The 26,793-nt window shown below is 41.6% G+C and overlaps 1 protein-coding gene across 2 annotated transcripts; it reads right to left on the bottom strand.

Moving 5' to 3' along the window:
* Nucleotides 1-8,480: 8,480 nt before the first annotated feature.
* On the bottom strand, nt 8,481-23,566 carry CLBA1 (clathrin binding box of aftiphilin containing 1). 2 transcript variants are annotated; one of them, XM_027849329.1, is made up of 6 exons: nt 22,998-23,566; nt 21,925-22,073; nt 19,972-20,101; nt 16,712-16,828; nt 13,100-13,134; nt 9,711-9,796 (listed from the first exon to the last, which is right to left on the bottom strand). In XM_027849329.1, the coding sequence occupies exons 1-5, from the start codon at nt 23,475-23,477 to the stop codon at nt 13,123-13,125; spliced, it is 888 nt and encodes a 295-aa protein (XP_027705130.1). In that variant the 5' UTR covers nt 23,478-23,566; the 3' UTR covers nt 9,711-9,796; nt 13,100-13,122. The 2 variants fall into 2 exon arrangements, with proteins under 2 accessions (XP_027705129.1, XP_027705130.1); XM_027849328.1 differs by lacking the exon at nt 13,100-13,134 and having other exon boundaries at nt 8,481-9,796.
* Nucleotides 23,567-26,793: the final 3,227 nt, after the last annotated feature.

Below are 26,793 nucleotides of genomic sequence, written 5' to 3'. Positions count from 1 at the left end.
CTTATGAGCTTTGAAAGGTTCAAAGGTCCTGGGAGGCCTGAAAGTGTGGAAGTCCACCACCACGGTCACAGCAGTGGCAGGAGAGGACCAGTAGCAAGAGAAGCTTATGTATTAGAAACAGCAACCAAGGGGAGGGTGGCTGGCCCAGCCTGGCTATTTCACCAGCAGACTACAGCCAGGAAATGATTGGACAGTGTCAAGCTTAAGTGAAATGTAAAATAGCTAATTAGTAGCCTTTCAAGTTGTTTTATGTCATGATGACATTTAATTAAACATATTTATAAGTTGTTACTGGATCTTGTTTAAATTATTCGATCAATGCATGCTGTAATTCTATGTTTGCCATTTCTTTCTGTGTATGAATAAACTACCTGTCCCATAACTGATTAATATTGTGCATTGGGTACCTTTTTTATCTTTTTTTTTTATTCCTATTGTCCCCTTTGGAGGAAGCCCTAGACGTGAGCCAGAAGTAAATTTGTCCCTGGTAATGCTGTGTAGTAGGGGTTTTAAAGAACCCAAATGATTTTGAGAATGGGGAGTTTTAATTAGATAAGAGTTCCCCAGGACTGGACCTGGTCCAAACTCATGACTGAATATAGAACAGGGAGGAATGAATACTCTAGCGTCTTTGGGCTCAGCTAACTGCTCTCTCAATTTTTTAATGCTAGAATATCTATGACATTCCATGTTCACAGAATTGAATTTTTTTCTTCTTCTTGGGTATGTTTTTGGATGTACTCCACCATGGATTGTTAAAATAGGGATCCAGACACTGAATAATTTAGAACTTTGTACTCATACTGCACTCCTTGAGCTAAGTCCCCAAATCTGCAGAAATAGACTTTCCTGAACGGGAGTGGGTAGGTTCTTCTCTTTCACTGTCTCTCTTTTGATGCTCCTTTTCTCCGAAAGGACAATTTCATGTTGTTGTGGCCTGTCTCTGGTCTGGAGAAGAGCTCAGAGGGCACCAGGCCTCTACCTTTCTTCTTTGCCCTATTTCTGAGGGTTGAGGGGCTCTAAGACTTTTTCATTTTTTTCTAACTGGGAGCACCCAGCAAGCACAGCCCAACAGGACTATGGGAACACTCTCTACTGCTCTTTTCTGTCTTCCTGAAGATGCATTTAAATACAACTTGCAACTTTTGCTCCTATTTCCAATAATCTGTTTCTCTTTGTGTGTATTTCCTCTCTATCATGAATCTTAGCTATACTTATCTCCTTTCCCTGCCTGACTGTGATATGTGTGATTTAATACTCTGAGCCTAGTTTTGGAACACAGCGTCAGCCAATGAAGATGACTGACCAGCAGAACACAATTAGAAGACAGGAGAAATTAAATGGGCATAATGGTATCCAGAATAGAAAGGGTTATGCGCCATGCTCAGCAGGAAGATTTGCCCTTCCCATGTTACAAAAGGGGAATTAAAAAAAACGTTGCCCTTGATGCTCTGGCAATTTCACATTTGTTGATGGGGTAGTTTAATTATGGGAAGATTGAATGTGATGATATATGTAAAGTGTTTCGTTAAAATCTGAAGCAGTGTATCAGTGTTAGCTATGAGAGAAATGATTATTAAATAATTGACTATTGGGGATCCAGAGATTTTTTTTTCCCTTCCTAGATCTGCAGTATACTCCAGTATATTTGCCATGAAAACCCCAAGTGGGGTAACAAAGGGTCAGACACAACTAAAAACCGTTGAATTTACTCTATACTAGTTCATTCTATAATGCTATTTTAAAAAAAACTTTTCCTATTATTAATCTATTCCACATCGTTGTTTAGTTTGGGTTTGGGTTATATTATGAAGATTACATAATATATTATATAGGAGCAAGAAAAGATCTAGGATATTTGGACTATCTTGTTAAGAGTTTAATAGGTATAAAGATAAGATTGCTTATTATTGCTGCATGTTATATTTTAGCTGCAAACTAATTGAATACTTGCTAGTATTGATGTAAAGTTATAATTAACCAACTGCATGCTATTTATTAAGATCAGTTATCACATCTCGTTGTTGTTCAGTTGTTTCAGTCATGTCTGACTTCGTAAACACCCTTTTTTTTATTTTCTTGGCAGAGATACTAGAGTGGTTTGCTGTGCCGGCGGCGCCGTGCACTCTCCTCCTATAAGGAGCAGGCTGCCAGAGTCATACTTACCAGTCTTCGGGTACTACCTGGATAAACACACAGAGACGAGCCGACCAGGAGGTGCCAACACCCGAGCTTTATTCAGAGGCCATCACAGCAAGGCCAAGCAGGAAGGCCAGAGCAACAGAGCAGGAGCAAAGAGAGCGCGTGATCCGACCACGATCATTCCTTAAGTACCTACTTAGCCCCTCCTCCTTAGCCCCTCCTCCTCAGCCTGCCTACTAGTCAATGATTGTAGGGTCAGATACCGGAAGGGGATGTCTGAGTTTAGCGCACCAAGGGAGAGGAAGTGACGCAGGAGGCTAGGACCGGATACAGGAAGGCGGCGTCTGGGATTAGTGCATAGACAAAGAGAGAGCACGTGACCTAGGAAGTCAGACTCAGATACTGGGAGGAGGCGTCTGGGGTCAGTGCTACACAAAGTGAAGGTACGTGACCCAGGAAGTCAGGAAGGACACAGGAATGAGGCGTCTGGGGTTGACGTTGCATTTAGGGAGGGGACTAAGCAAAGGGAACTTGTCCTCTGCCGTCCCACTCCCATGTGGCACAGCCCCCTGCCTCAGGAGTATGTGCTCCGGCTACTTCCTTGTATTCTGTTCCTTCCCCAGCTTATCGCAGCTCACATAGCACTGCCCACTGCCTCAGGAGCGTGAGCTCCGGTTACTTCCTAATACCCAGTTCCTACCCCATCTTGCCACAACCCTCACTTGGCAGTAGCCAACATCAGACAGTCCCTCACAGTTTGCTATTTCCTTCTCCAGCTCATTTTATAGAGGAGGAAACTGAGACAAACAGGGTTAAGTGACATACTCAGGGTCACACAGCTAGGAAGTGTCTATTGCTAGATTTGAACTCAGATTTTCCTGACTCCCGGCCTGGCATTCTGTCTGTTATTTTACTCCGGTTCCCTATCTTTGATACGTCAGGCTGAGCTACACTATGTATATATAGTTCAATGCAAGGGAACTCCACTATACCAAATAGGTATGATATGGAAGTATGACATACGTAAGATCTCTGATGGCAGTGAAGTGGTGCAGTGGATAGAGCGCTGGGTTTGGAATCAGAAAGATTGATCTTCATGAGTTCAAATCCAGCCTGAGACACTTACTAGCTGAGTGATCCTAGGCAAGTAACTTAACCCTGTTGCCTCAGTTCTTCACCTACAAAATTAGCTGGAGAAGGAAAAGGCAACCCACTCCAGTATCTTTGCCAAGAAAATCCCAAATGGGGTCATAAAGAGTTGGACATGACTGAAATGATTCAGCAAGATTCCTGAAACAGTCAGAAGACTTGAGTGGGGTGTGTATGGCAAAAACATGTCAATAGCAGAGGCAGCTTGCTGCAGGAGAACCTTATGGGTCTTAGAAGCACATGGGTTCTAAGTGTTTTTGGACTGTCACACGTGGCAACCCATGAAACAAATGGCCATTAGTCCTATACAGCTCCTTTCCATTCTTTCATAATAGTGGCAAAGTCAGTCAGTCAGTCAATATAGTTATTAAAATCCCTACTATGTGTCAGGTACTGTGTTAAGCACTTGGGATATAAAAAAATTTAAAGATGGCCTCTGTTCTCCAGGAGCTTATGAAGTGGTATAAAAGGGGGGGAGAATGTTCTAAGAAAGTTTTTCAACTATCTATAGACAAAGGGAAGGACAGGTAGGCATTGAAGCAGCTAGAACACTGAGCTTGGAGTCAGGAAGACTTATCTTCCTGAGTTCAAATCTGCCTTAGACACTAGCTGTGTGGCCCTAAGCAAGTCACTTAACTCTGTTTGATTCAGTTTCCTTATCTGTAAAATGAGTGGGAGAAGGAAATGGCAAACCATTCTAGTATCTTTGCCAAGAAAACTCCAAATGGGGTTATGAAGAACTGGACAAAACTGAAAATGACCTAACGACAAAATAGACAGAGAAAGGATAAAGTCAGGAAGTCTGGACTTGGAGTCAGGAGAAAAATGGGTTTGAATTCTAACTTTGGCATTATCTTATGACTGTGATTACTTTACCCCTCTGGGCCTATTTCTTTATCTGTTAAACAGGGCTATTAATACTTGTTGTACTTTGCTTATAAAGTATTTTTGGAGATTCAAATGAGATAAGACATGTAGGCATTCTGCAAACCCTAAAGCAAATGTCAGTTACATGTTGGCATTCTAAATATGAGATGGTAAATATAAGATTGGTCTAATGACCAATGAATTGACATACTGCTGGAGGAATTAAATTATATCAATACTGAAATTCTTACTGTAAATGAAATCTGATGACAAAAGGAAGTTGAATCTAATTGGAAGGATGACTTATGATTTCTCCTTGGTGAGGCAAATTGAGGAATAGGTGGAGTTGATTTCATCATGCATGCAAAGGCAACAAGAAGCATCATTTCATGGGACACTTTGTTGTCTTTTATCACAAAACTCATGATGGGGGACAGAGCCAAGATGGCGGAATAAAAGCAGTGACTTGCTTGAGCTCTCCCCCAAGCCTCTCCAAATACCTGTAAAAATGGCTCTAAACAAATTCTAGAGCAGCACAACCCACAAAAGACTAAGTGAAACACATTTCCAGCACAAGACAACCTGAATGGTTGATGGGAAAGGCCTGTTGTGCTAGGCTGAGAGAGGAGCACAGTTCAGCACGGGCCACACAGGCAAAGACAGGGCCAGAACAAATCTGGAGCAGGCCTCAGAGACTGAATCATGGGCAACTGTGGTTTCCAGACTTCTCAACCCACAAATGCCAAAGACAGCTTAGAAGGTCAGTAGGAAAGGTCTGTTGGACCTCAGTGAGAGAGGAGCATGGTCTGGCCCTAGTCCTGGCACAGCCCTGGGGCGGTGGCTGCTTCCAGAGCTCTTGGCCCACAGCCAGTGTGGGTATCAAGTGGCTGATCAGAGGGGCATTGCAGGGATCTCTTTGCTGGTACTGAGGTAGGATTCTCTTGCTTTGCCCATGCTTGGATCTGGGTCACAGTTCTGGGTGGCAGTCCTAGGGCGAGGAGGAGCACTGGCACAGCAGAGCTTGTAGCAGCAGTGGAGAGGGAATCCTCCTCACAGTTCCAAGACAGAAAAGAGTGTTTGTGGTCATTCATAGACCAGATCACAGGCCAGGAAAGGAGTAAACACCTCACCCTTGATCATACTACCTTGGAAGAATGAAAATTTACAGGTCCCTAGAAGTATCTCTAAAAATAGCTGCACAAAACCTACAAAGCTTGGGACAGTACATTCTTCATACTGGAAGCAGACTCCTACCTTAACAAAGAGTTTAAAAGTCAAATAATTGGCTGGGAACGTGAGCAAACAGCGGTGACAAAGAAGATCAAAACATATAACCAGAAGAAGACAACAAAGTCAAACCTCCTACATCCAAAGTCTCCAAGAAAAATATGAATCAGTCCCAGGCCATGGAAGAGCTCAAAAAGGATTTTGAAAACCAAGTAAGAGAAGTAGAGGAAAAACTGAGAATAGAAATGAGAGAAATGCAAGAAAATCATGAAAAACGAGTCAACAGCTTGCTAAAGTAAAATACTGAAGAAAATAACACCTTAAAAATAGACTTGGGGGCAGCTGGGTGGTACAGTGGATAGAGCACCGGCCCTGGAGTCAGGAGGACCTGAGTTCAAATCCGGCCTCAGACCAAACACTTGACACACTTAGTAGCTGTGTGACCCTGGGCAAGTCACTTAACCCCAACTGCCCCCCCCCAAAAAACCAAAAACCCAATAGTATTAAAAAAATAGACTTGGGGCAGCTAGGCGGCACAGTGGATAGAGCTCTGGCCTTGGAGTCAGGAGGACCTGAGTTCAAATCTGGCCTCACACATGACACTTACTAGCTGGGTAACCCTGGGCAAGTCACTTAACCCTGATTGCCTCACCAAAAAAAAATAATAATAATAAAAAAAATAGATTAACCCAAATAGCAAAAGAGATCCAAAAAGCCAATGAGGAGAAGAATGCCTTTTTAAGCAGAATTGGCCAAATGGAAAAGGAAGTCCAAAAGCTCACTGGAGAAAATACTTCCTTAAAAATTAGAATGGAACAAATGAAAGCTAATAACTCTATGAGAAATCAAGACATTGTAAAACAAAACCAAAAGAATGAAAAAATAGAAGACAATGTGAAATATCTCATTGGAAAAACAACTGACCTGGAAAATAGATCCAGGAGAAATAATTTAAAAATTATTGGACTATCTGAAAACCATGACCAAAAAAAGAGCCTAGACATCATCTTTCAAGAAATTACCAAGGAAAACTGCCCTGATATTCTAGAACCAGAGGGCAAAATAGATATTGGAAGAATCCACTGATCACCTCCTGAAAGAGATCCCCAAAGGAAAACTCCTAGAAATATTATAGCCAAATTCTAGAGTTCCCAGGTCAAGGAGAGAATAGTGCAAGCAGTCAGAAAGAAACAATTCAAATATTGTGGAAACACAATCAGCATAACACAAGATTCAGCAGCTTCTTCACTAAGGGATAGGAGGCGCTGGAATATGATATTCAGAGGGCAAAGGAGATAGGATTACAACCGAGAATCACCTACTCAACAAAACTAAATATAATCCTTCAGGGGAAATATGGTTATTCAGTGAAATAGAGGATTTTCAAGCATTCTTGATGAAAAAACTAGAACTGAATAGAAAATTTGACTTTCAAATAAAAGACTCAAGAGAAGCATGAAGGACAGCTAGGTGGCACAGTGGATAGAGCTCCAGCCTTGGAGTCAGGTGGACCTGAGTTCAAATCTGGCCTCAGATGCTTAACACTTACTAGCCGTGTGACCTTGAGCAAGTCACTTAACCCTAATCACCTCACCAAAAAGTTAAAAAAAAAAAAAGAGAGAAGCATGAAAAGGTAAACAGGAAAGAGAAATCATAAGAGACTTATTAAAGTTGAACTGTTTACATTCCTGCATGGAAAGATGATATTTGTAACTCATGACACCTTTCTCAGTATTAGAGTAGTTGGAGGGGGAAAATGTATGTATATAGATAGAGGGCACAGGGTGAATTGAAGATGAAGGGGTGATATCTAAAAAATAAAATTAAGGGGTGAGAGAGGATTATATTAGGAGGAGAAAGGGAGAGGTAGAATGGGGTAAATTATCTCACATAAAATAGACAAGAAAAAGCTTTTACCATGGAGGAAAAGTGGTGGAAGGTGAGAGGGAATGAGTGAATCTTACTCTCATAGGATTTGGCTTAAGGAGGAAATAGCATACACACTCAATTGGGTATGGAAGTCTATCTTACCCTACCAGAAAATAGGGGGAAAGGGGATAAGGGGTGGGGGGAATGATAGAAGGGAGTGAAGATTGGGGGAGGGGATCAGAAGCAAACACTTTTGAAGAGGGGCAGGGTCAAAGGAGAGAATAAGTGGGGGATAGGATAGGATGAAGAGAAATATAGTTTTTCATAACATGACTATTATGGAAGTGTTTTGCATGACTACACATGCATAACCTGTATCGAGTTGCTTGCCTTCTCAATGAAGGTGGGTGGGGAGGGAGGAAAGGAGAGAATTTGGAACCTAAAGTTTTAAAAACAAATGTTAAAAATTTGTTTTTACATGCAACTGGGAAATAAGATATACAGGCAATGGGGTATAGAAATCTATCCTGCCCTACAGGAAAATAGAGGGGGAAGGGGATAAGAGAAGGGGAGAGGAGAGATATAAGGGAGGGCAGATTAGGGAAGGGGCATTCAGAATGCACACCATCTTGGGTGGGGGGAGGGATGAGATGGGGAGAAAATCTGGAACTCAAAATCTTGTGGAAGTGAATGTTGAAAACTAAAAATAAGTTAAAAACACAATACTCATGATGGGCATTTGCAAAATGACCACCATGAATATAATTGAAGCTGGCTGTACCTGCGTAACCTTGGGGAAGTCACTTGACCTCGCTGGGCCTCAGTTTCCTCACCTGTAAAATGAGAGTATTGGATTAGATGGCCTCTAAAATTCCTTTCAGCTCTACATCTATGATTACCCCCATTTTATAGATGGGTAAAGAGGCCCTGAGTCAGGAAGTAACTTGTCAAATGTCACAGCTAATAGACTAAATATAATCTCTATAGTCTACTTTTAGTTTTTAAAGTATGACTCTAATAGGCAGGGGATGTGGAATGTTTTCTGACTTAAAGTCCATTGAAATATTTATTTCCCAAACCAATCCTCTCAAATCTTATTTACTCCCCCAACCCCGCCCATGACCCAGCTACCTTAAAAACAGAATTCAAATAGAGCAGATAGAGGTTTTTTCCTTATTGCACACTTCACCTTATTTAATGAAAGGAAAAAAAAGACAATCAAGAAAGTTTATTCAGGGAACTTTATTTGATAAAATGTTACAAAAGTCAGTGTGAATTTGTTGGCTCTTGCCATTTTTAACAGGGATGATTCTTCAGTGGAGACATGGAGAAAGTTTTCATTTGGATGTTCCGTAAAACAAAGTGTAAAATGGAATAAAACTGTTGCCCATGAGTGCTGCTTTGTCAAGGCCAGCAGTTACATAGGAAAATGTCAAGTTATCCCAGGTTTAGTGCACAACACGCAGCACTGAGTTTTATGTCTAAACAGAAGATTGAGGTGTCTCCAGAAAGACCCTTAAAAACAAATAGTTTAGGGAAAAACAGCTTAAGTTATGATTAAGATACTTTGGGGAGATACCTTTAGGTTTTCCCTCATCTTTTAGTTAGAACATATTTTAAACCTACTATGTACAATATTTTAACATATTCCAAACAAGCATTATAGCATTTAAGCAGACATCTCCACAGGGACATTATTCTGGCTTAGCCACAGTATGTCACCTGAAAATAAAGAAAAGAACTAAGCAGAACAGGCTGACACTGAAAAATATTCACATTTTGGGACATCTAGTCACAGCTGGAACCTTTCCTAAAAATGTTCATTTCTACTAGTCATCAACAAAAGGTCAACAAATGAGTCAAGACATTGGGGAGCCATCGAAGAGCTGGTTTTTTCCCTCAGCCATCTGTGATCTTTAATGTCATGCTGCTACCATGGAATGAGCCCCAAAAGCAGGCCACCAAAGCCTGCATCTCCAACAGCTACCTGAGAGCAGGGGGCTGGTAACTTTGATAAAGAAATATATGGCATCCCTAAGCTTTAAATTGGCAGTGCATTCCTTATCAAGGATTTGCCTGGGTATTTATTTGTTGACTAGAAAACTAAAGCAAAATTTGTAGAAGAAGCCTTCATTTGCTAGTGGCAAGTTGGGGGGTGGCCAGAAAATAGTACATTTAAAAATGGAGAGCAAGCTCATCAAAGAAAAGTCTTGATTTTTACCCATGACTAATTCATTTGCAAACTGGTAACCATAGGAAAATACAGCTGAGAATTTCTAGTTTATCACCTCAAAGATGTCTATGATTTCCAGTTCCCAGTACCAAATCAGTAGCAAAATGTAAGATTTTCCTCAAAGATAAAAAGTATTTTTCTTTAGCAAACATCACTATTAAAAAATTTCATTTTTAGATTCCGGGCAGTAAAAAGTTTTTTCTTTCTTGGAATTGTTATGTATTGCATATTTCCACTGGAAGGAGTCTTCTTCAAAAACAAGTTGTACATAAACAGGCTGCTGTGTCGGGGAGCTGAGGATCCAGAGAGCTAAAAATGGAGGAAAGGAAGGGTAGTGAGCAAAATAAAGGAAGTTAGAAACAAGGATTCAAAATTACAATGCTGATCAACATCTTTCAAGTTAACATCATGCAGGGCCATGTCTACTGAGGCCTGAGTCAGCTTTTTTTTCTGATTGTGCTAGATTCCTATTTTCCTTTGGAGATAGATTCCCATTTTGAAAATTGAGGGGGGTGGGGGGGAAATGAACAAAGGGGAGAAGTTGGACTAGATGACCTTTTTTTGAGGCAGTATTTTATAATCAGTAGCCAACATAATTGACCATAAGTCTTTATTATCTTACAAATCTACAAATTAAAAGATTGGGTCCTTTCTTCCCCTATATCCTACTCTTCTCACCTGGACTTCAGGCCTCGATGCCACTAATCACTGCTAGGCTGGCTGAGGCTGTGGAAGGCAGAAGTACACAGTAGAGAACTGATATATTTTACCAGTCTATTATTTGAGCTGGAAAGAACTGTGTTAAGGTCTCTACTTCTTTTGGGGCTTTTCAAGGTGAGCCACTCTCTGCCACTTGAGGAAATTTCACTCATTGTGAATGGCACTGCCACTACCAGTCTTGCTCTTTAAAGTCACTTAATTCACTTTTGATTCATCATTAAACTTCATCTAGCATAGGGGTTAAGTGAAGGGAAAGAGAAAGACTCCAACTGAAGAAGGAAGAGAAAGAATTATGAAGAATTCCAGAGATTGAAATTTGAGAGGAATGGAAAAGAATAAGAATAATCTGAGTTGAAGGACTCTGGCTGAATAAAGATGAAACAAAGAATGACTTAAACTGGAGAAGGACTTGAGCTATAGGAAAAGGAGGGCAAAGGACAAGGAAGAGAGGAGATGGAAAGGGAAGTTGGTAAGTCAAAGGCAAAGAAGGTGGGTGGGCCTGTCAAGATGTTAAGGAGAGGAGAGTTAACAACTCTGGAGGAAGATCTCCACAGGTAGCTGCAATAAATCTGCCAGTCAGGAAGCCAAAGGACTGAGAATCTTACTTTGTGAAAGTATAGAAAAATCAGGACACAGTGACCCGTATGGAACTTGTGATTGGTATTCATTACTCTGCCATGCCAAGTAACTTATCTGCTCCTAATCAGATGCCATGCATTTCAGGCATGGGCGGCAGTCTATCTCAAGGCCGAGATACAGGAGAGAGAATACTGAATTTAGGCAACAGTTCATAGGATAGTTTGACTGGAACAGCGTGTGTGAAGAGGAGAGATGTGAGATAAGGTCAGGGTTAAGATTTTGGAACACTTGAAATGCCAGGTAGGAGTATGTACTTTATCCTACAGGCAGGTGACTAACCTGGCCAGACTGGTGCCTTACTAACAATTACTTTGGCAGTTGTGCGGAGGAAGCATTGCAGAGGGGAGAAACTGGAAGAAGAAAACACAGTGAGAAGGCAACTATAATAGTCTGAGCCAATAAGGACTCAAACTAGGGTACTGACTGTGTAGGTGAGAAGAAAGGGATGGTTGTGAGAAACGTAGAATTTGCAAGAATTAACAAGGCAAGTGATTAGATATGGAAGTGTGGGGAAAAGGAAAGAGTGAAGAGGATGATTGAGATTGTGATCCTGGGATAGTGTCCTTGACAGAAATAGGGAAGCTTGCAGGAAGGGTGTGAGTGTTCTGTTTGGACATGGTGACTCTGAGATGACAATGAGACATCCAGTTACAGATTGTCTAGCATGTAGTTGACAGTTTAGAATACATAAAGGTGGCTTGTTTGGATTTGAGAGTCATCTGTTTAAGATGACAAATGAAACCATGGGATTAGATGAAATCATCAAGAAGAGAGAAAGAGGACCTAGACTATAACCTGGGAACACCTCTGTTTAGGGGATGAAATGATGATCCAACGAAGGAGAAGGAGGAATGGTGAGAAGGCAGTGTCACTGAAGCAAAGGGAGGATAAATTATCCAAGTGGAAGGGAAAAATATCAGTGTCAAATGCTGAAGAGAGGTCAAGTAAGATAAGGAGTTAGAAAAGGCAATTGTTTTTAAAAGTTAATAGATTGTTGTCAATAACCTTGGAGAAGGCATATTTACTCAAGCGACTGGGTCAGTAGCCTGGGTGTGTTGAGAGAGTGGAAGGTGAGCAAGTGAAGGTTACCAAGACTTTTTTTTTTTTTTAAAGGAAATTTGCCTGTGAAAGGGAAAAGATGACAGTTTGGAGGGGATAGCAGGGTTTAATGAAAGGTTTTTTTTAAAGGGTTTGTGGAGACCTAGACATGTTTATAAGGAGCAGGCATATAAACCTTAACATCAAGAATGACTGAAGATGAGAGAAAGGGAATGATCAAAAAGTGTAAGTTCCTGGAGAAATAGAATCAAGGGCATAAGTAGCGGGGTTGGCTTTGGTAAGAAGGACCACTTCTTTCTTGAAAGACTGAAGCACAGGAGGAGAGTAGGGAGTATTCACAGAAGATTGCCTTGATTTTCTCAGTAAAGTTAGAGGTCAAGTCTTTTGCTCAAACCTTCTTTCTCAGAGGAGAAAGAGGTTATGGTGTGTATTTGTGGTGGGTGTTGAGGTGGGGAGGAAGTGTAGGGGTTGAAGAAATAAGAGAAAGTTTGGAATAGCACCTGCTTCAGGTAGTATAACAGATGAGACAGTACAGATCATATAGTCAGATCTCCTGACCAATTCTCACAAATGGTGAATACTTTCAGCAACAGCAAACTCACTATTTCACAAGTTGGCCAACCATACTATCAGACAGCTGTTAGGATGTTTGTCTTTATACTGAGGCAAGATCTTTCCTTCTTCCCTACTCTTCCACTGCTCTTACTTCTACCCTTTAGTGCCAGAAAGAAGGGGTTTATAGGCTTCCCTTATAGCATACTAGTAAGCTCAGTCTGTCTTCGCTGTTACTGATATAGAGGGTTTAGGAAAGGGGTAGGCATTAGTGAGAAGTAACAGTTGTATGAGGGAGGAAGTTGAGCTAAGTCTGGCAGAGCATAAAGAAGCAACCATTAGGCAATTCAGGTGTACTTTAAGGCCATGCTACCATGAGAAGAAAAGTGATGTATAGAAGATTGGAGTCATGAGCTTAGCAGGTGGAAAAAGGGCATAGGGGGCTTTGGTGGTCACTGGCAATCCAGCTAGCATAAACAGAATATTTAACACCACCTACACCTATCAGTAATCAGTAAAGGCTCATTCGTAGTCAATAGGGTGCAGCCAATTTAAAGCTAAAAGTAAAGCAGATTCCTTTTATTACATTTTTGTAGCCAAGCAATGCAGACTGTTGCCATGAATAGAATTGCAAAAACTTACGGTGTGTAGTGGGGTGTAAATGCTCAGGGTTCACTCTTCCATGAAACACAGACAAAAGGGCAAAATGGAGCAAATAAAGCATCAGTATCACAGGAATTAGATTTGGAAAGTACCATCAGAGAATGTATCACTATCATTTTGTAGATCAAGAAAAGAAAGCCTTGAGAAGGCAACTAGCTTGTCCACAGTCACAAAGTGGTATTTGAAACTAGGGCACCTGATTCTATACTCGGGGTTCCTTTGAGTGCTAAGGAATTTGGTATAGTGGGAAAAGGCTTGCATTCTGGATATATGGGTTGAAATATCAGCATCAAAGTCATGTGACTTTGGGCAAGCCACTTTGTTTCTGAGTCTCTTGTTTCCTCATCTGTAAAGTAGGGTTAACACTGGTCCTAAGACTACTAGTCTTGGGTTGTTGTGGGGAAAGTGCTTGTAAACCTTAGGAGGTGAGTTACTATTATTAGTATTACTGTTACCTAGTTAAATCTTGCCTGTTTCAGGGAAATATTTAGGAGAAGTTTTATGGAAAAGGATGTGTATCGAACTATACCTTGGCATGATAATTTGCCCAAGGATTTGCCTAAGCTCTGCCAAAGGTCTGTTTAATATTTTCTTTAGCTTTGAGACTAAAATGCACTATCTCTCAGAGCTTCACAATGACTCAAAGAAAAATACTGTAAAGTACTCAAACACTAAATAAACAGGTATTATATAAATATGGAATAAATTATATACATTTCCTTGGGTTGTCTTCTTTGATTCTGGAGACGACTAAGTCAGGCTGAATGATTTTGATCTTTTCAAGGTAACAAGAATCCTGTACTTTTTTTTTTAATTTCTTTGGCTTTTTCCGGGGGCGGGGCAAAGGGGGAGAAGTGGAGAAGTGGAAGTTATTTAAGTATTTGTAGTTTATATAGTTTAAGTAATATAATTGTATTAATACAAGTCCCTCTACTCTTGCTTAAGCAAGACTTCTTTGATTGTCTTAGATAAAACTGAGATCAGAAGTTCAGAAATTGGAACCAATAAGCTCTATGCAGAGGGTACAGGATGCAAATTTATCCATGTTTGGGGCAGTAGACATTATGGCACCCAGCATGACGATAGGCCTTGGGAACTCTAATTAAATATTAATTCTGAAAAATTATGTCATTCAATCTGGGATTAGATATTTTCTTTTTTAATTGTATAGAAGACTCTTTAATATTCAGTTGATTGGATAATGGAACAGTGCATTTGTTATGCCTATAATACCTTTAAGTGGGAAAACCATAGTCATCTGTCTTGGATAGTTTGGATACAGATAACCTCATTCTTTCTAGTTCCATAATTCTACGAATTCTGGTTTGAGAAAATGAGTAATTTACCATAAACATAGTTCTAATTACCTTACTCTGATGTGTTATTTGAATATTTATATTATCTTTCTCCTTAAAAATACACTGTTATGGTTTAGTATAAATACAGGATGAAAGGCAAAGAGGAGAGTTGAGTGCCAGGAAACCTGAACATAGTGGTAGTGGTGGAAGGGTCTGGGGGGAGGGTAAGTAACTCATTCGGGGAGACAGATCTGTGAAACCAAGGATTCTCAGGAAGGTCAAAGGCTTGATGCCTCAGGTTGAGTTCAATATTCAGGGAAGGTTTAGTAAGTAATGAATGGTGAAAGCCGTGAGAAACGGCAAGGTCCCCTATATTAGTTCTAAGAGGATCTGGTATCCTAGGAAACTAATTGAAGATCAACGAGGTTTAAAATCCAGGGTTAGATCCTTATACTCACCACATGTTATTGGGAGAGGGAGATTAAGTTTGCTCCTTGTGCCCCACCCCTCCAGGACTAATGAGCAAGAAGTTATGGGAAGAAACTAGTATTGCCCTTGGACACCACGTGTCTCTGCTTGGCAAGAGGATTAACTATTTGCTGCCTAAGGTATTGTGAGGTTCTTTTTGTCTCCTCACTGTGGTGACTATTTTGCAATGGTTAAACTTCCTTGAGAAGAAATGACAAAATCTTTAATTTTGTCCATTTACCAAATCAATGGCTTATTTAAACAGATTGGGTTAGAGCTGCTAATCATAAATAGGATTACTAATTACACAATATCTTCTCACTTTAACCCTTTCTTCAAGTTTGGCTTTTCATTTTGGCCATTTTCTAACCAGTTGATGAACTGACTGTAGAGACAGTGAATTCCCAGAACAGCTTCTTTGTGAGATAATTGTGTAAAAGACACCATTGAGAATACCTATGGCTAGAAAAGGTGGTGGATCACATGGTAGGATTAATAGACAATAGATGGGCAGCTCAAGTGGCACATTCATATCCATAGAGCAGAATCACAACTAGGAATTAGTGTTCAAGAGTAAACTCAGTGTAGATTAGGGGTGATGGAAAAGGTAGAGTGGACAGACTGCCCTGGTGGGGGCAGAAGGGGAAGAGAAGCCCATGAAGTCCTATAGTTACACTGGTCAGTTGTTCTTGGTAGGGGTTGGAGGGTAGAGGGAGAGGGAAAGAGACATAAGAGAGATAGAGAGAAACAGAGACAGAGGCAGAGAAAGAGAGTAGGAGGAAAGCATGGGGGGGGGGGCGGAGAATGGGCACATGAGTCCAAGGAGAGGGGTGGAACCTCATGGTGTAATTCTTCCGGGGAAGGAGGAAGAGGTAACTTGCCTTAGTGGTGACAGAGGATGCACAGAAAACATGACACCCTAGCTGGATATAGTGCTGCTGGGCAATTCTTGGGAAGAGGGGTCAACGGAAAAAGTGAGATTTTTTTGGGGTGGTTAATTCTGTGTGGGTTTTTTTTTTTTTTTTTTTTGGGCAATTGGTGTTAAGTGACTTGCCCAGGGTCACACAGCTAGTAAGTATCAAGTGTTTGATCTGAGGCCGGATTTGAACTCAGGTCCTCCTGACTTCAGGGCTGGTGCTCTATCTACTGCACCACCTAGCTGCCCCTTTGGTGATTAATTCTGGTTCAGGGGGTTGTAGTTCACCTTTATGGTGTACTTGCAACAGGCACCCCTAGGGAGGAGGTGTGGCATGCTGGAAGATAGCAGGCTGGGAGCACGGCAGTAGGAAAGGGTCATCATGGAAGAAGGAAAGCTCTAGGAAAAGAGGATGGGATCCTTGTGGCACTGCACAGTCTACAGTGAACCTCAAGGCACTGGGAACAGTAAGTGGGAAAGAACTCTATCCCCATTTTGAGGCCCTGGGTCAAAAGCCTTGATTACCCCATTCCAGTTATGGGTTCTGCCCTTGAAAATCTGAAAATAATAAAAGGACAGTGTGCCACTTAAAAAAGGCTTTATGAAGGACATGAGATAACATGGACAAAAATTGCACAGGATGAAAGCACATGGAAGGACAGTGATCTGTGTCAAAGAAATATTCATAGTGAGCAAATTACTGCTCCAAGAAAGACCCTCCTAAAAATCAAAGCTGTCCCTCAATGGAATGGTCTGTCAGATGATGAATTTCAAGGCACTGAAAGTTTACACAGAGGCTGGGTGACTACTAGCTGAAGATATTGTAGCAGGAATTCTTGTGTCAAGTTGGAATAGATGACCATTAAAGTCCCTTTCAACTCTGAAGTTTAATAATTCTATGACTCTTACCTTGGTTTGAATTAGTGCCTTGCAATTATTAAGATTAAAGCCATTTACTTCTGTTAACTCTTCAGTCTCTTTCAGGTTAGAATCTTCCAGAACGTGATTCTTACCTCCTGAAAGATCCTAAGAAAATAAAAAGTCATCAAACAGCTAATCAGAAACTTGAATTGTATGTCTGCTTTATTAATAATATAGTAGAAATTTTTGTAACACTTTAAGGTTCACAAAGTGCTTTATAGTCATTATCTCATTTGAACCTCACAACTCTGAGGCATATGTTATTAACAATCTCATTTTAAAGAAAAGGAAACTGAGGTTCAAAAAGTTTAAGTGGCATTCAGGTGAGATCTGAACTAGGTCTTTCCTGACTCCAAGTTGATTACCCTTATTTACAATTCCATGTTGCCTCTCACCAGCAATCAAAAAGCACTTATTAAGTAAGTAGTGTGGTGCCAGGCGCTGGCACCTGGGACACTGAGAAATGAACCAATTTTCATTCTGTTCTTTTGAAGCACCTCTTGAGTTTCCTAATAAAAGGTTAATCTTGTCAATGATCATAAATATTCAATCATTTAATGCATATTTATTGTGTGCCTTCTATGTGCTACTATGCCTTCTTTACAGAGACGAAAAACCCATAGGTGAAATATTAAGGTAAAAATAAACTAGTAGTGACAAATAACAATTCTGTATGTGAAAATCTGCACATTTTACCACATTCTAAGAACTTCTACAATTAGGTAGTAACTGTGCCTGAGGACCCAAAATTGTACTTTAAGAAGGTTGAAAAGGATGATGGGATTTTAAAAGTGGGCCTTGGAAAAGATTAACTTTCTTTGATTTACTCCATTTTATTCTGTAGTAATAGTAATATAATAGTAATATAATAGCTTACATTTATATAGAGCTTTAAGATATTGCAAAAAAAAAACCCCATACATTATACCATAGTGTGTATTTTTAAAACTTAAATTTGTTCCAACTCAACTTACATTAGGGAACATTTTGAGCATGACTCAAATTTCGAGCTTTCTTCTCAATTTTTTCCTCAAGAAAGTAAGGATGTAGACTGCACCACTTTACAATAACTGACAAACTGCAACCTTTCTGATGCCACTTCCAGAGGCAAACTTTAGGTCTTAGTCAAACTAAAGTGCCATATTTATTTTGTATCTTCCAGTGCAGAGGGAGCTGTGGGTGGAGGAGTTTTAGCCTGCCTCATGTGGACCTGGCAGCAGCTTGAGGCTGCATTTGTGGTCACCTTTTATTGTAGTAGTTATATACTTTGTAACCATTTAACATGTATACAACTGGGCTACCAATTTTTGTTTGGTTCTTATCTTTTTTAAAGTGTCACTGACAAAGTTTCTGAGAACTGTGCCCCTAATTCCACTTTTCCCATAGGCTGTTTTTTATTGTGCATTTTTGCACATTGAGCTATATATGTTCTCTGCATATATTGAGCTATTTGCATAGTGCAGTGCTTTTTGAGTTGGGAACTCATATGTCTTGTTATAGCAGAACTGACTGTAGTTTGATCCTTGTAACAACCCTGTGAAGCAGCTGCTTCTATTACCTCCTTTTCATAGATGAAGAAACTGAGGCTCAGAGAAGCTGTAACTTGACCAGGGTTAAACAACATAGTCAAAAAGGATAAAATCTTCTCTATACTGGTGTTTTCTAGCTTATTCAATAAAACATAATACATTTGTTATCAATTAGGAATTCTTACATTCCTTTTTTTTTTAAACAGGTAGTTTACAGATGGTGCCAGAGAAAACATAAATGTACAACTCTATAAGAAAATATGAAAATCTACACAAATCTACTATTTCATTTTGGTATCAATAATCCTCTGTTGTAGGTAGGGTAGGTGGTCGAATATAATGTTATCCTATGTGACAGATGAGAAACTGAGGTACAGACAAATTCAATGATTCAGACATGGTCAAATAGAGAATGCCAGAGCCTCAACTAGAAACTGAGTCTCCTGACTCCCCAGTTCATGGCTCTTTACATTAGACTAGATATATTAAACCTGGCAGAGGGTGGGCAAAGGTCTGGGTTGTTATCTTCACTCTAAGAGACTGCATCTTATAAAATTGTTCACCATAAGGCTTAATTAATGAACTCCCAAGACTGAAAATTAATGCCTGATTGATTGGATTCTATATAGACAAGATACCCCTCTCAGGATAAACTGATCACTTCTAATCTCACCATTATACTGCTAAGTCAGCCTTGAATCCTCAGACACCGTACCACTTTCCTCAGGCATCCTCTGTCCTCTTCTTGGAGGGCTGAAAAGTGGAGTATTACACTTCCCCCAATGTCTTCTTTTAAAGAGGATGGAAATTGGACTTCTGGCTCATTCTATTCTCTATCTGCAGCTCTGCTTGATTTCAACTACTTCCTGGTGTTTCCACCACCTGACCCCCTTCGTTTTTCATCTTCTCGGTAAGCTCCTAAAGAGTAGAGACTGTTTTTTTCTTATTTTCATCTCCAGCACCTGGGGGCAGCTAGGTGGCATAAAAGATAGCATGCTGGCCTTGGAGTCAGGATGAACCAAGTTCAAATACTGCCTCAGACACTTGTTAGTTGTGTCACCCTTGGTCAAGTCAACATAACCCCTATTTACCTCGGTTCCTCATCTGTAAAATGGAAACATACCGGAGAAAGAAATGGCAAAGTGCTCCAGAATCTTTGCCAAGAAAAAGCCCATGGACAAAGTCCATGCACAGTTGGAAGTAACTGAACAACAAATCCCCAGCACTTAGTACATAGTAGGCACTTGATAAATGTTTACTGAATTGAATTGAATAGACAATTTCTCAGGAATACTGAGAATACTGTATATAGCAAGGAAGGCTTATAAAAATAATTTGTTTGAGAAATAGTTTTGTTTCTTCCTAATTCAAGGCTTATACCTAAAATCTCTAAGTATGTTTAAACAGGACAGCTGAGTTTGAGCCAATCTGACCAGGTGGCTAATAGGTAGTAATGAGGCTAAAATGGCAGCTCTGATTCCTTACAGACCAATTAGCTTTGCATAGACAAAGAAACTCCGCCCCTGGCAACAGGCTGCACCCCTCATCCTTCACCGGAAGTCTGACAAGTGTGTGCCACCAGTGGCAATGATAACTACAGCAGTTATGTAGATGTCTGTAGATTTCTGAGTATAACCCCACCTTCCCACTCAGACAAACAATGCAGAGCTCTGATGATGGGTCAGTGACATCATGTTAGTTAAAAGTGTATTACTTTACTTTTTGAGCAGCATCTATTCCAAGAACAAGTAAGAAATTGTCTTGGCAATGAGATTTACTCCAGAGGCATTTTGAAGTTGATGTGCCATCTTTTTCTTGGAGAATCCTCCACAGTTTTTGGGACTCAGAGCTGAAAAACAAATGCAATCACTTAAATATTATCCAGAAAGCTTTCAGACTAAATTTCTGAAGCAATACCCCAACATAGAAATTACAGCACCCAGGATTTTTTTGTTAGAAGAGACCTTTGAAATCATATAAAGTCCAAACCCTTCATTTTACAAATGGCACAACTGAGACCCAGTGTCTTGTACAAGGGATCACAGATTATAAGTAGCAGTAGTAGGACCAGGATATGAACTCAAGTCTAATGACTCCAAATTCAGCATCCTTTTCACTATACCAAGATGCTAGTTCTAAACGGGTTAAGGGAAGCATCTCATTTTCGTAGCTTTTAGAAAATAGAGTGCTCTACTCATCCACTGGGTGGTTTGCTAAAACATCTAGGGATCAGCTAGCATTTAAAAAAGAAATCACCTGTGCCTGTACAGAATGCTTCCTGCTATTGTAATTTTCCACATTCTACTTTATCACTATCTGACAAAAGGATTAGCCTATAGTTTCCCCATGATGTTGCTCCTGAAAATCCTTTCACAATTATCCCTCCATAGCATCTACTACTTGTTGGAGCTGCCCTTTTAGAAACAACCCAGAATTTAGTTATAAATGCCCACATGAGTTCTGCCTATCTGTGCAAAAAGAATAATGTGAAGGTGATAGAATGATGATGCCACTACCAAGGTACTTCAAAGTCTTTCCTCGTGTTTGCATTCATTCACCCACCCCCTGCTGAGGATACTTTCTGGGCCTGGAGTTTAGCTGTGTACCCAGGAGTTGCTATTACTCTGGTCAGGGCTGGATCTGACCTGAAATGGTATCAGATTTAAAGTGCCTTATGACATTTTGGTAAACAGCTTTAAGATTTTGATCTAGCTTTTCAACAAGCTTATGGGAAATCTGTTCTAGCAGACCAAAGAAAGGGAAAAAAGCCAAGTTAATCTGCCTGGACCTGAACTTGCCCTCTCTGACACCACTTGATCCAACTTTATTGATATTATAAAATCAAATCCACCCTAGTGAAATCTATAACGTTTGTCCTTCTTACCAAATGGTAACATGCATAGGAATAAGCTACAATCTTAGAGAGTTCACCAATGTCACTTAGCATTAACAGGACTTTATGCATCAGATGCAGTACCAGGAGCTTAGATGCGAATAAACTCTCCAAAGGCAAACAAGGTTGATAAAAGTCATTCTGCTAATAAGCATTTTTAGCTCGCTTCCAGGAGTTCTGCCTACAGATAAGATGGCTCTATTTTATGCCACATACTATACAATCAATATGCTATTATTTAGGTACCAATAAAAATAAAATCAACAACAAATATTTATCAAATATCTACTCTGCATAAGTAAGGTCTTAGAACTAGACAACTTATGGTTTAACTAAGACTTTGGGGCTTCCTTTTCCCTATTGTTTTGGGCATTTTGGCCTTTGTATTGTTCCCCAGAACTTCTAATATGAGCAAATAACAGAAGAATAAAAGAAGAAATAAAAGGCAGATTAATTCTTGTTCCCATTAACCCACTGGATAACAGGGCTGGTCACTGAAGACTACTAAATAGAAGGAGCTGTGGGGTAATTGTATTGGTAATTCTTGCTGAATAAATTTCTTAGAACTGAAATGACTTATAGATTTAAACTCTCTACTCTAGCCCTAGCACCAACTGAACTTCTTAAATGGAAGGAAATAATCATCTGCTTCTCTGAACTGAAAAAGGAATAAAGCTCCAAAATAAATTTCAATCTTTTTATAAATTTCATTTTTCTACTTTTCTTGCAAAAAAATACATTGAAGAAGTTAATTAAATGTCTAATTTTAAATTAATTACCAAAATTGCTTCTTTACAGATTTGCAGCTAGTATTTTCTTCATTATGTTTTTCTAGAAAATGGTGTAAGGTGCAAATATCCTCAGTCATTTGTTGTACTGGTACTTCTTGAAAGACAAGCTTAAAAATATTCTCATAGCTGAGATTGGCCTGGAAAAAAAATCAAAAGTCAAACTACAGTATTTTTAGGAAAAACTATGCTAGTGAGATATACACATTATTTCTGCTATCAGCTATTCTCCTAAATTGTAAAATTTTGGTTTTGTAGACACAAAATTATTAAGTATTTTAAGCATCAAAATCCGAGTTATTAGTCTTTTATTAATAAGCTCCAGAGAACCCAGTTCGCCCAATAGAACTCTCCAGTTTAGACTGTGGAGACAACAGAATGGGTTTCCTTTCTCACTTAAAAGTATTATATCTTACACTTTCCCACTTTCTTTCGTTAAAAAGTGAAGGGATGATTGGAAGAGAGGAGAAAGAGAAGAAAGGAGATATTAAAGTCAGTGAAGGGAGTAGAGAAAGCAAAGACCAGGGTGCAATGAAGACGAAGAAAGAGTAGGGAAAAGAGGGAAGGATTAAGTGGCAGAAGGGTCGGAATAAAAAAGGTAAAGAGGAAGAAAGGCTCCACAGGACAAAGGTAAAGAAATACCACTTAAGCTGGACATCAGAAAGTTGGGCAGTTCATGTAGGAACATACTTTGACTTTTTTTTTTTTTTGTGATAATTCATCATTGTTGTCTCCACCCCTATAGGTCAGCCCTACTTTGGCCATCAGGAGGAATACCGAAAATTCCTAATCTCGATGCCTTTTTTCCACAGAGATTTTCAAAGTTGTTGTCAAAGAAAAGAGGGAATTGTAGCGGTTCAATAACCATCCAGCCTGCCGAAGCCGGTAGATTTAAGGATACATCACAAAAGCTCAGAGCATTAAGTGATTTTAACAGGAAATCTCCTCCACTGCATCCCAGACAGGAGTCACCCAATCGCTGTTTGAATACCTCCAATTATCACTTGCGAGGCAATTTGCATCCCCTAGGTTCATAACAATGAACAAAGTTCGAAGCAAAATACCTTACTAGGTGAAGCAGCCGCGGTTTCCCCCATGCAGGGTAAGCTCTCAGTCTGCAGACAGCCACAAGGGGTTGTGACACATCCATTTAGGTCCGCATCACTTCCCCGCGCCCCCGGTGCTGCCCAGCGCTCCAGAATGTCCAGGCTGCTGAAAGTGTCGGACTTGTCCGAAGCCTCGCTGAAGCCTTCAAAGTCCCCCCAGGAGCTGTTGTGCTCCGTGGAGCCCCAGGGGCTGCCGTCCGAGGAGCCGGGTTCCCCCGCAGCGGCCGAGCCCGCAGCGCTTCTGGCTTTGCCCTCCGGCCGGGGCAGGGCAGAGGCGGCTGTTTTCGCCGCCTCCTCGTCGCAGCCCCTGCTCCCGGGTGCGTGAGCCCCCCCGTTCCCCTGGGGGGGCTCGCTGACCGAAGCCCTCTCCGCCGCCTCCACCAGGTCACCGAGCCAGGCCCCTCGGGCATCTCTTGTCTCGGGGCGCTGGTCCTGCATTTTCAGCCAGGAAATCTTCAGGGGAAATTAGAACAACAAAAAACAAAAAACCAACTGGTGCCAGAGAAGCGAGAGTGGCGCCCGTCCCGGGGGCCATTCACTTCTTCCTTCGCCTCGAAGGAAGCAGGCGCCGCCGCCGCGGCTCGGTCGCTACCCAGCTCGGGGAGCTCGGCCTTTCCATCCAGGGACCTGCCCGGGGGCACGCTTCCAGGCTGGGCACGAAGCTGGCAAAGGACACACAGCGGAGTTAGGCCGGGCGGGCAGGGCGACGGGGTGGGGGTGGGGAGGCGGGGCAGGGCAGGAGGTAAGCGGGTGGGGGGGAGGGGAGGAGGAGGCAAGGCGGGGGGGGGGGAACGGGGAGGAGGGAACCCTTTCTCTCGGACTGAAATCTTAACCACTTCAGAGCCCAGAACGAGAATCTCGTCTCGGAGATTGCCTGTGTGCCCTTGGGCAAGTCCTTTCTTCGCCCCAGGGCCTCAGTTTCCCCAACGGTGAGACAAGGGGCTGACGTTCTGCGGTCCTGCGTCGGAGGGAGTTGGGTTTCCCGGGATCTGCTGACCCCAGCTGCCGGCGGGGAAACGCTGGGGAGGGGGAGGAGAAGGGGACCCCCGAAGACCCCCGCGGCGCTGAGACTCCTGGGTCCCGCGCTCCCGCGTCAACGGTCCCCAACGGCCGTTACTAACCGTCGCCGGCTGAGCCGTCGCTCCGGGTCCACCAGCAACCCTGGCCAAGGGAGAGCCGGGCCGGGGAGGGCCGGGCCGGGCCGGGGCGGGCTGGAATGGATGCTTAGCGGGCCGGCCCCGCGCCCGCTGCCCCGGAGATGGAGCGCGGCCGCCCCGCGGACTCCCCGGCCCGGCCGGCTGGCTGTGACAGGCGCTGTCCAGGCTGCGGGTGACGTCACGCCGTCACCCAGCCCCACCGTCAGGGTGGCTGACGTCAGCAAGTCCCTCGGAGGGCGAGGGTGGGGGGGGGCGGGGGGGGGGGGGGGGAAGGGGAATGCGCATGCGGGCAGGTTACGTCTTCTTGGTGCAGCCTCTGTCTCTTCTTCCCTTTCTTCATGTTGTGTTCTCTGGGAAGATCCCATTTTGAGCTGCGAAGCAGCATTTATTTAGCACTTTCAGGACATATATTTAACCCTGTGAGGGAGGTACTATTATCCTAATTATCACAGATGAAGAAACACTAGGAGAGGTTAAGTGACTTGCCCGGGGATCACACAACTATTAAAAGTCTGAGGCAAAATTCGAACTCAGGGGCTTCCTTATATCTTTTTTTAATTATTTTTTTTTTTTGGTGAGGCAATCGGGGTTAAGTGACTTGCCCAAGGTCACACAGTTAGTATGTGTCAAGTGTTTGGTCTGAGGCTGGATTTTAACTCAGGTCTTCCTAACTTCAGGGCTGGTGCTCTATCCACTGTGACACCTAGCTGCCCCGCTCATGTCTTTTCTGCTACAAAGAGAATTTATGAACGTGGTTAATTAGCCAACAGGTATTAATCACTGACAAAAATAAAACATTTCCTTCCCCCAAGCAGCTTATATTCCATCAGGAGAAACTCTTATCTATAAACACACATGTACACATATACACATATGTATGTACATATATATGTGTGTATATATTTATACACACTCATATACATACACATAGGTATATAAAACATAAAATAAGTATTGCCTATTGGTCGTCTGGAACTGGATTTCCAATAGATACATCTTAAACTTAACATGTTTAGACCTGAAATTATTATCTTACTCCTTAAACTCTTTCCTCTTCCCAACTTCCCTGTTAGGGTAGGGGAGATCACTGTACTTCCAATCAACCAGGATTGAAATTAAGGCGTCATCCTTGACTCCTCGATCCCCCCCCCCAAATCCAATCTATTGCTTTCTCCTTGATATTTCTTGTATATCCCTCCTTTTTTCTTCTGACATGGTCACCATCTTGATGCAGGCCTGCGTCACTTTACGTTTGTACATTTGCAGTAGCCTGCTGGTTGGTCTCCCTGCCTCAAGTCTCTCTCCACCTCAGTCCATTTTTCCACTCAGCTGTCAAATTGGTCTTCCTAAAGCTTAGGTCTAACCATATCCTCCCTTTAATCATAAACTTCAATGGGTCTCTATCATCTCTAGGAACAAATATAAAATCCTGTTTGGTTTTTAAAGCACTTTATAACCTGGACCCTTCTTACCTTTTAAGGCTTCTTACATTATATTCTTCCCCATGTTTTTTGTAATAGAGGTATCAAAGCACAGGTTTCTTGTTCTTTGTCACAGAAGAGGACCAATGATGTCACAAGGGTGATATCTTGACTTGGTGGCAAATTGGATTTAAGTGAGGCAAAGCTTTGCAAAGTCTTCAGTCTCCGATCTTCTCCAGAATCATCCAGCGGCAAGACAAAAGTCAAGACAACCGGTGATGGCACAGGATACAGTGGGTGACTTTGGCCTTTCTAAATTAAGGTCTTTTCCAGGTCTCAGTTTGTCTGAGGCAATGCCCATTCAATGACTAAGGGCTAAGTAAGAATTGAGACAAAAGATGGCCCAATATACCAACACAAAACTATCAGTTTTGGAAGGAAAGACCCTTAGAATTTCAGCCTAGAACAGAAAAAATTGCTATTTACAGTCATTCTAAGCCATCACCCTAAACAATGAACCTCAAAAGCTTGGGTTGGGCGCTATTATTGGCCATTCAATGAAATCCAGAGTGATTTAGGTTTAAAGGGTAGCTCCATTTGAAACACAATGGGCTTGTTTAAAGCCTATTTTTTCAGAGCTATATTTCAAGAAATCATAAATGCAAACTGAGCAGGACAAAAAGTAGATCGTAGCTTAGATCCTCATTTACTGTCTAGTGGCCCACTACACTGGCCACCCCACTCAGTGCCTTTTCACTGACTATGGGATGCTCTTCTTCTGAAATTCCACCTTCTGGTTTCCTTCAGGATGTCAGGATCCCCGTGCCAAGACCACCCTTTTCTTTTCACTCCTCTCTTTTTACTATTAGGAGACATCTTGTTTCCCAGACCTAAGGCCCAACAAGATAGCTGAGCTTTCTTTTTTTTTTTTTTGAGCTTGGCGTAACAACAATCCTTTGTACTGACCCCTCGGCTGAACTCTGCTGCAACTAAATCACAGAACTGACTGTATCTGAGCTCAGGCAAGCACCAGCAGGCCCGCTATGAACACACTTTTTGTCACTAGGCAACCTTGCCTCACTGTTGCTGTTGTGCCTCACCACTGTTGCTACACCTCACTGTTGATTCTTTGTCTAGCCACAACTATATGTATCAACACTCAACCTTTCAGCAGGG

The sequence above is a fragment of the Vombatus ursinus genome, unplaced genomic scaffold (genome assembly GCF_900497805.2).
Source record: "Vombatus ursinus unplaced genomic scaffold, bare-nosed wombat genome assembly UNPS02007284.1, whole genome shotgun sequence".
NCBI lineage: Eukaryota > Metazoa > Chordata > Mammalia > Diprotodontia > Vombatidae > Vombatus > Vombatus ursinus.
Note: the sequence above shows the minus strand (reverse complement) of the source record. Positions and strands in the feature narration are given on the sequence as shown.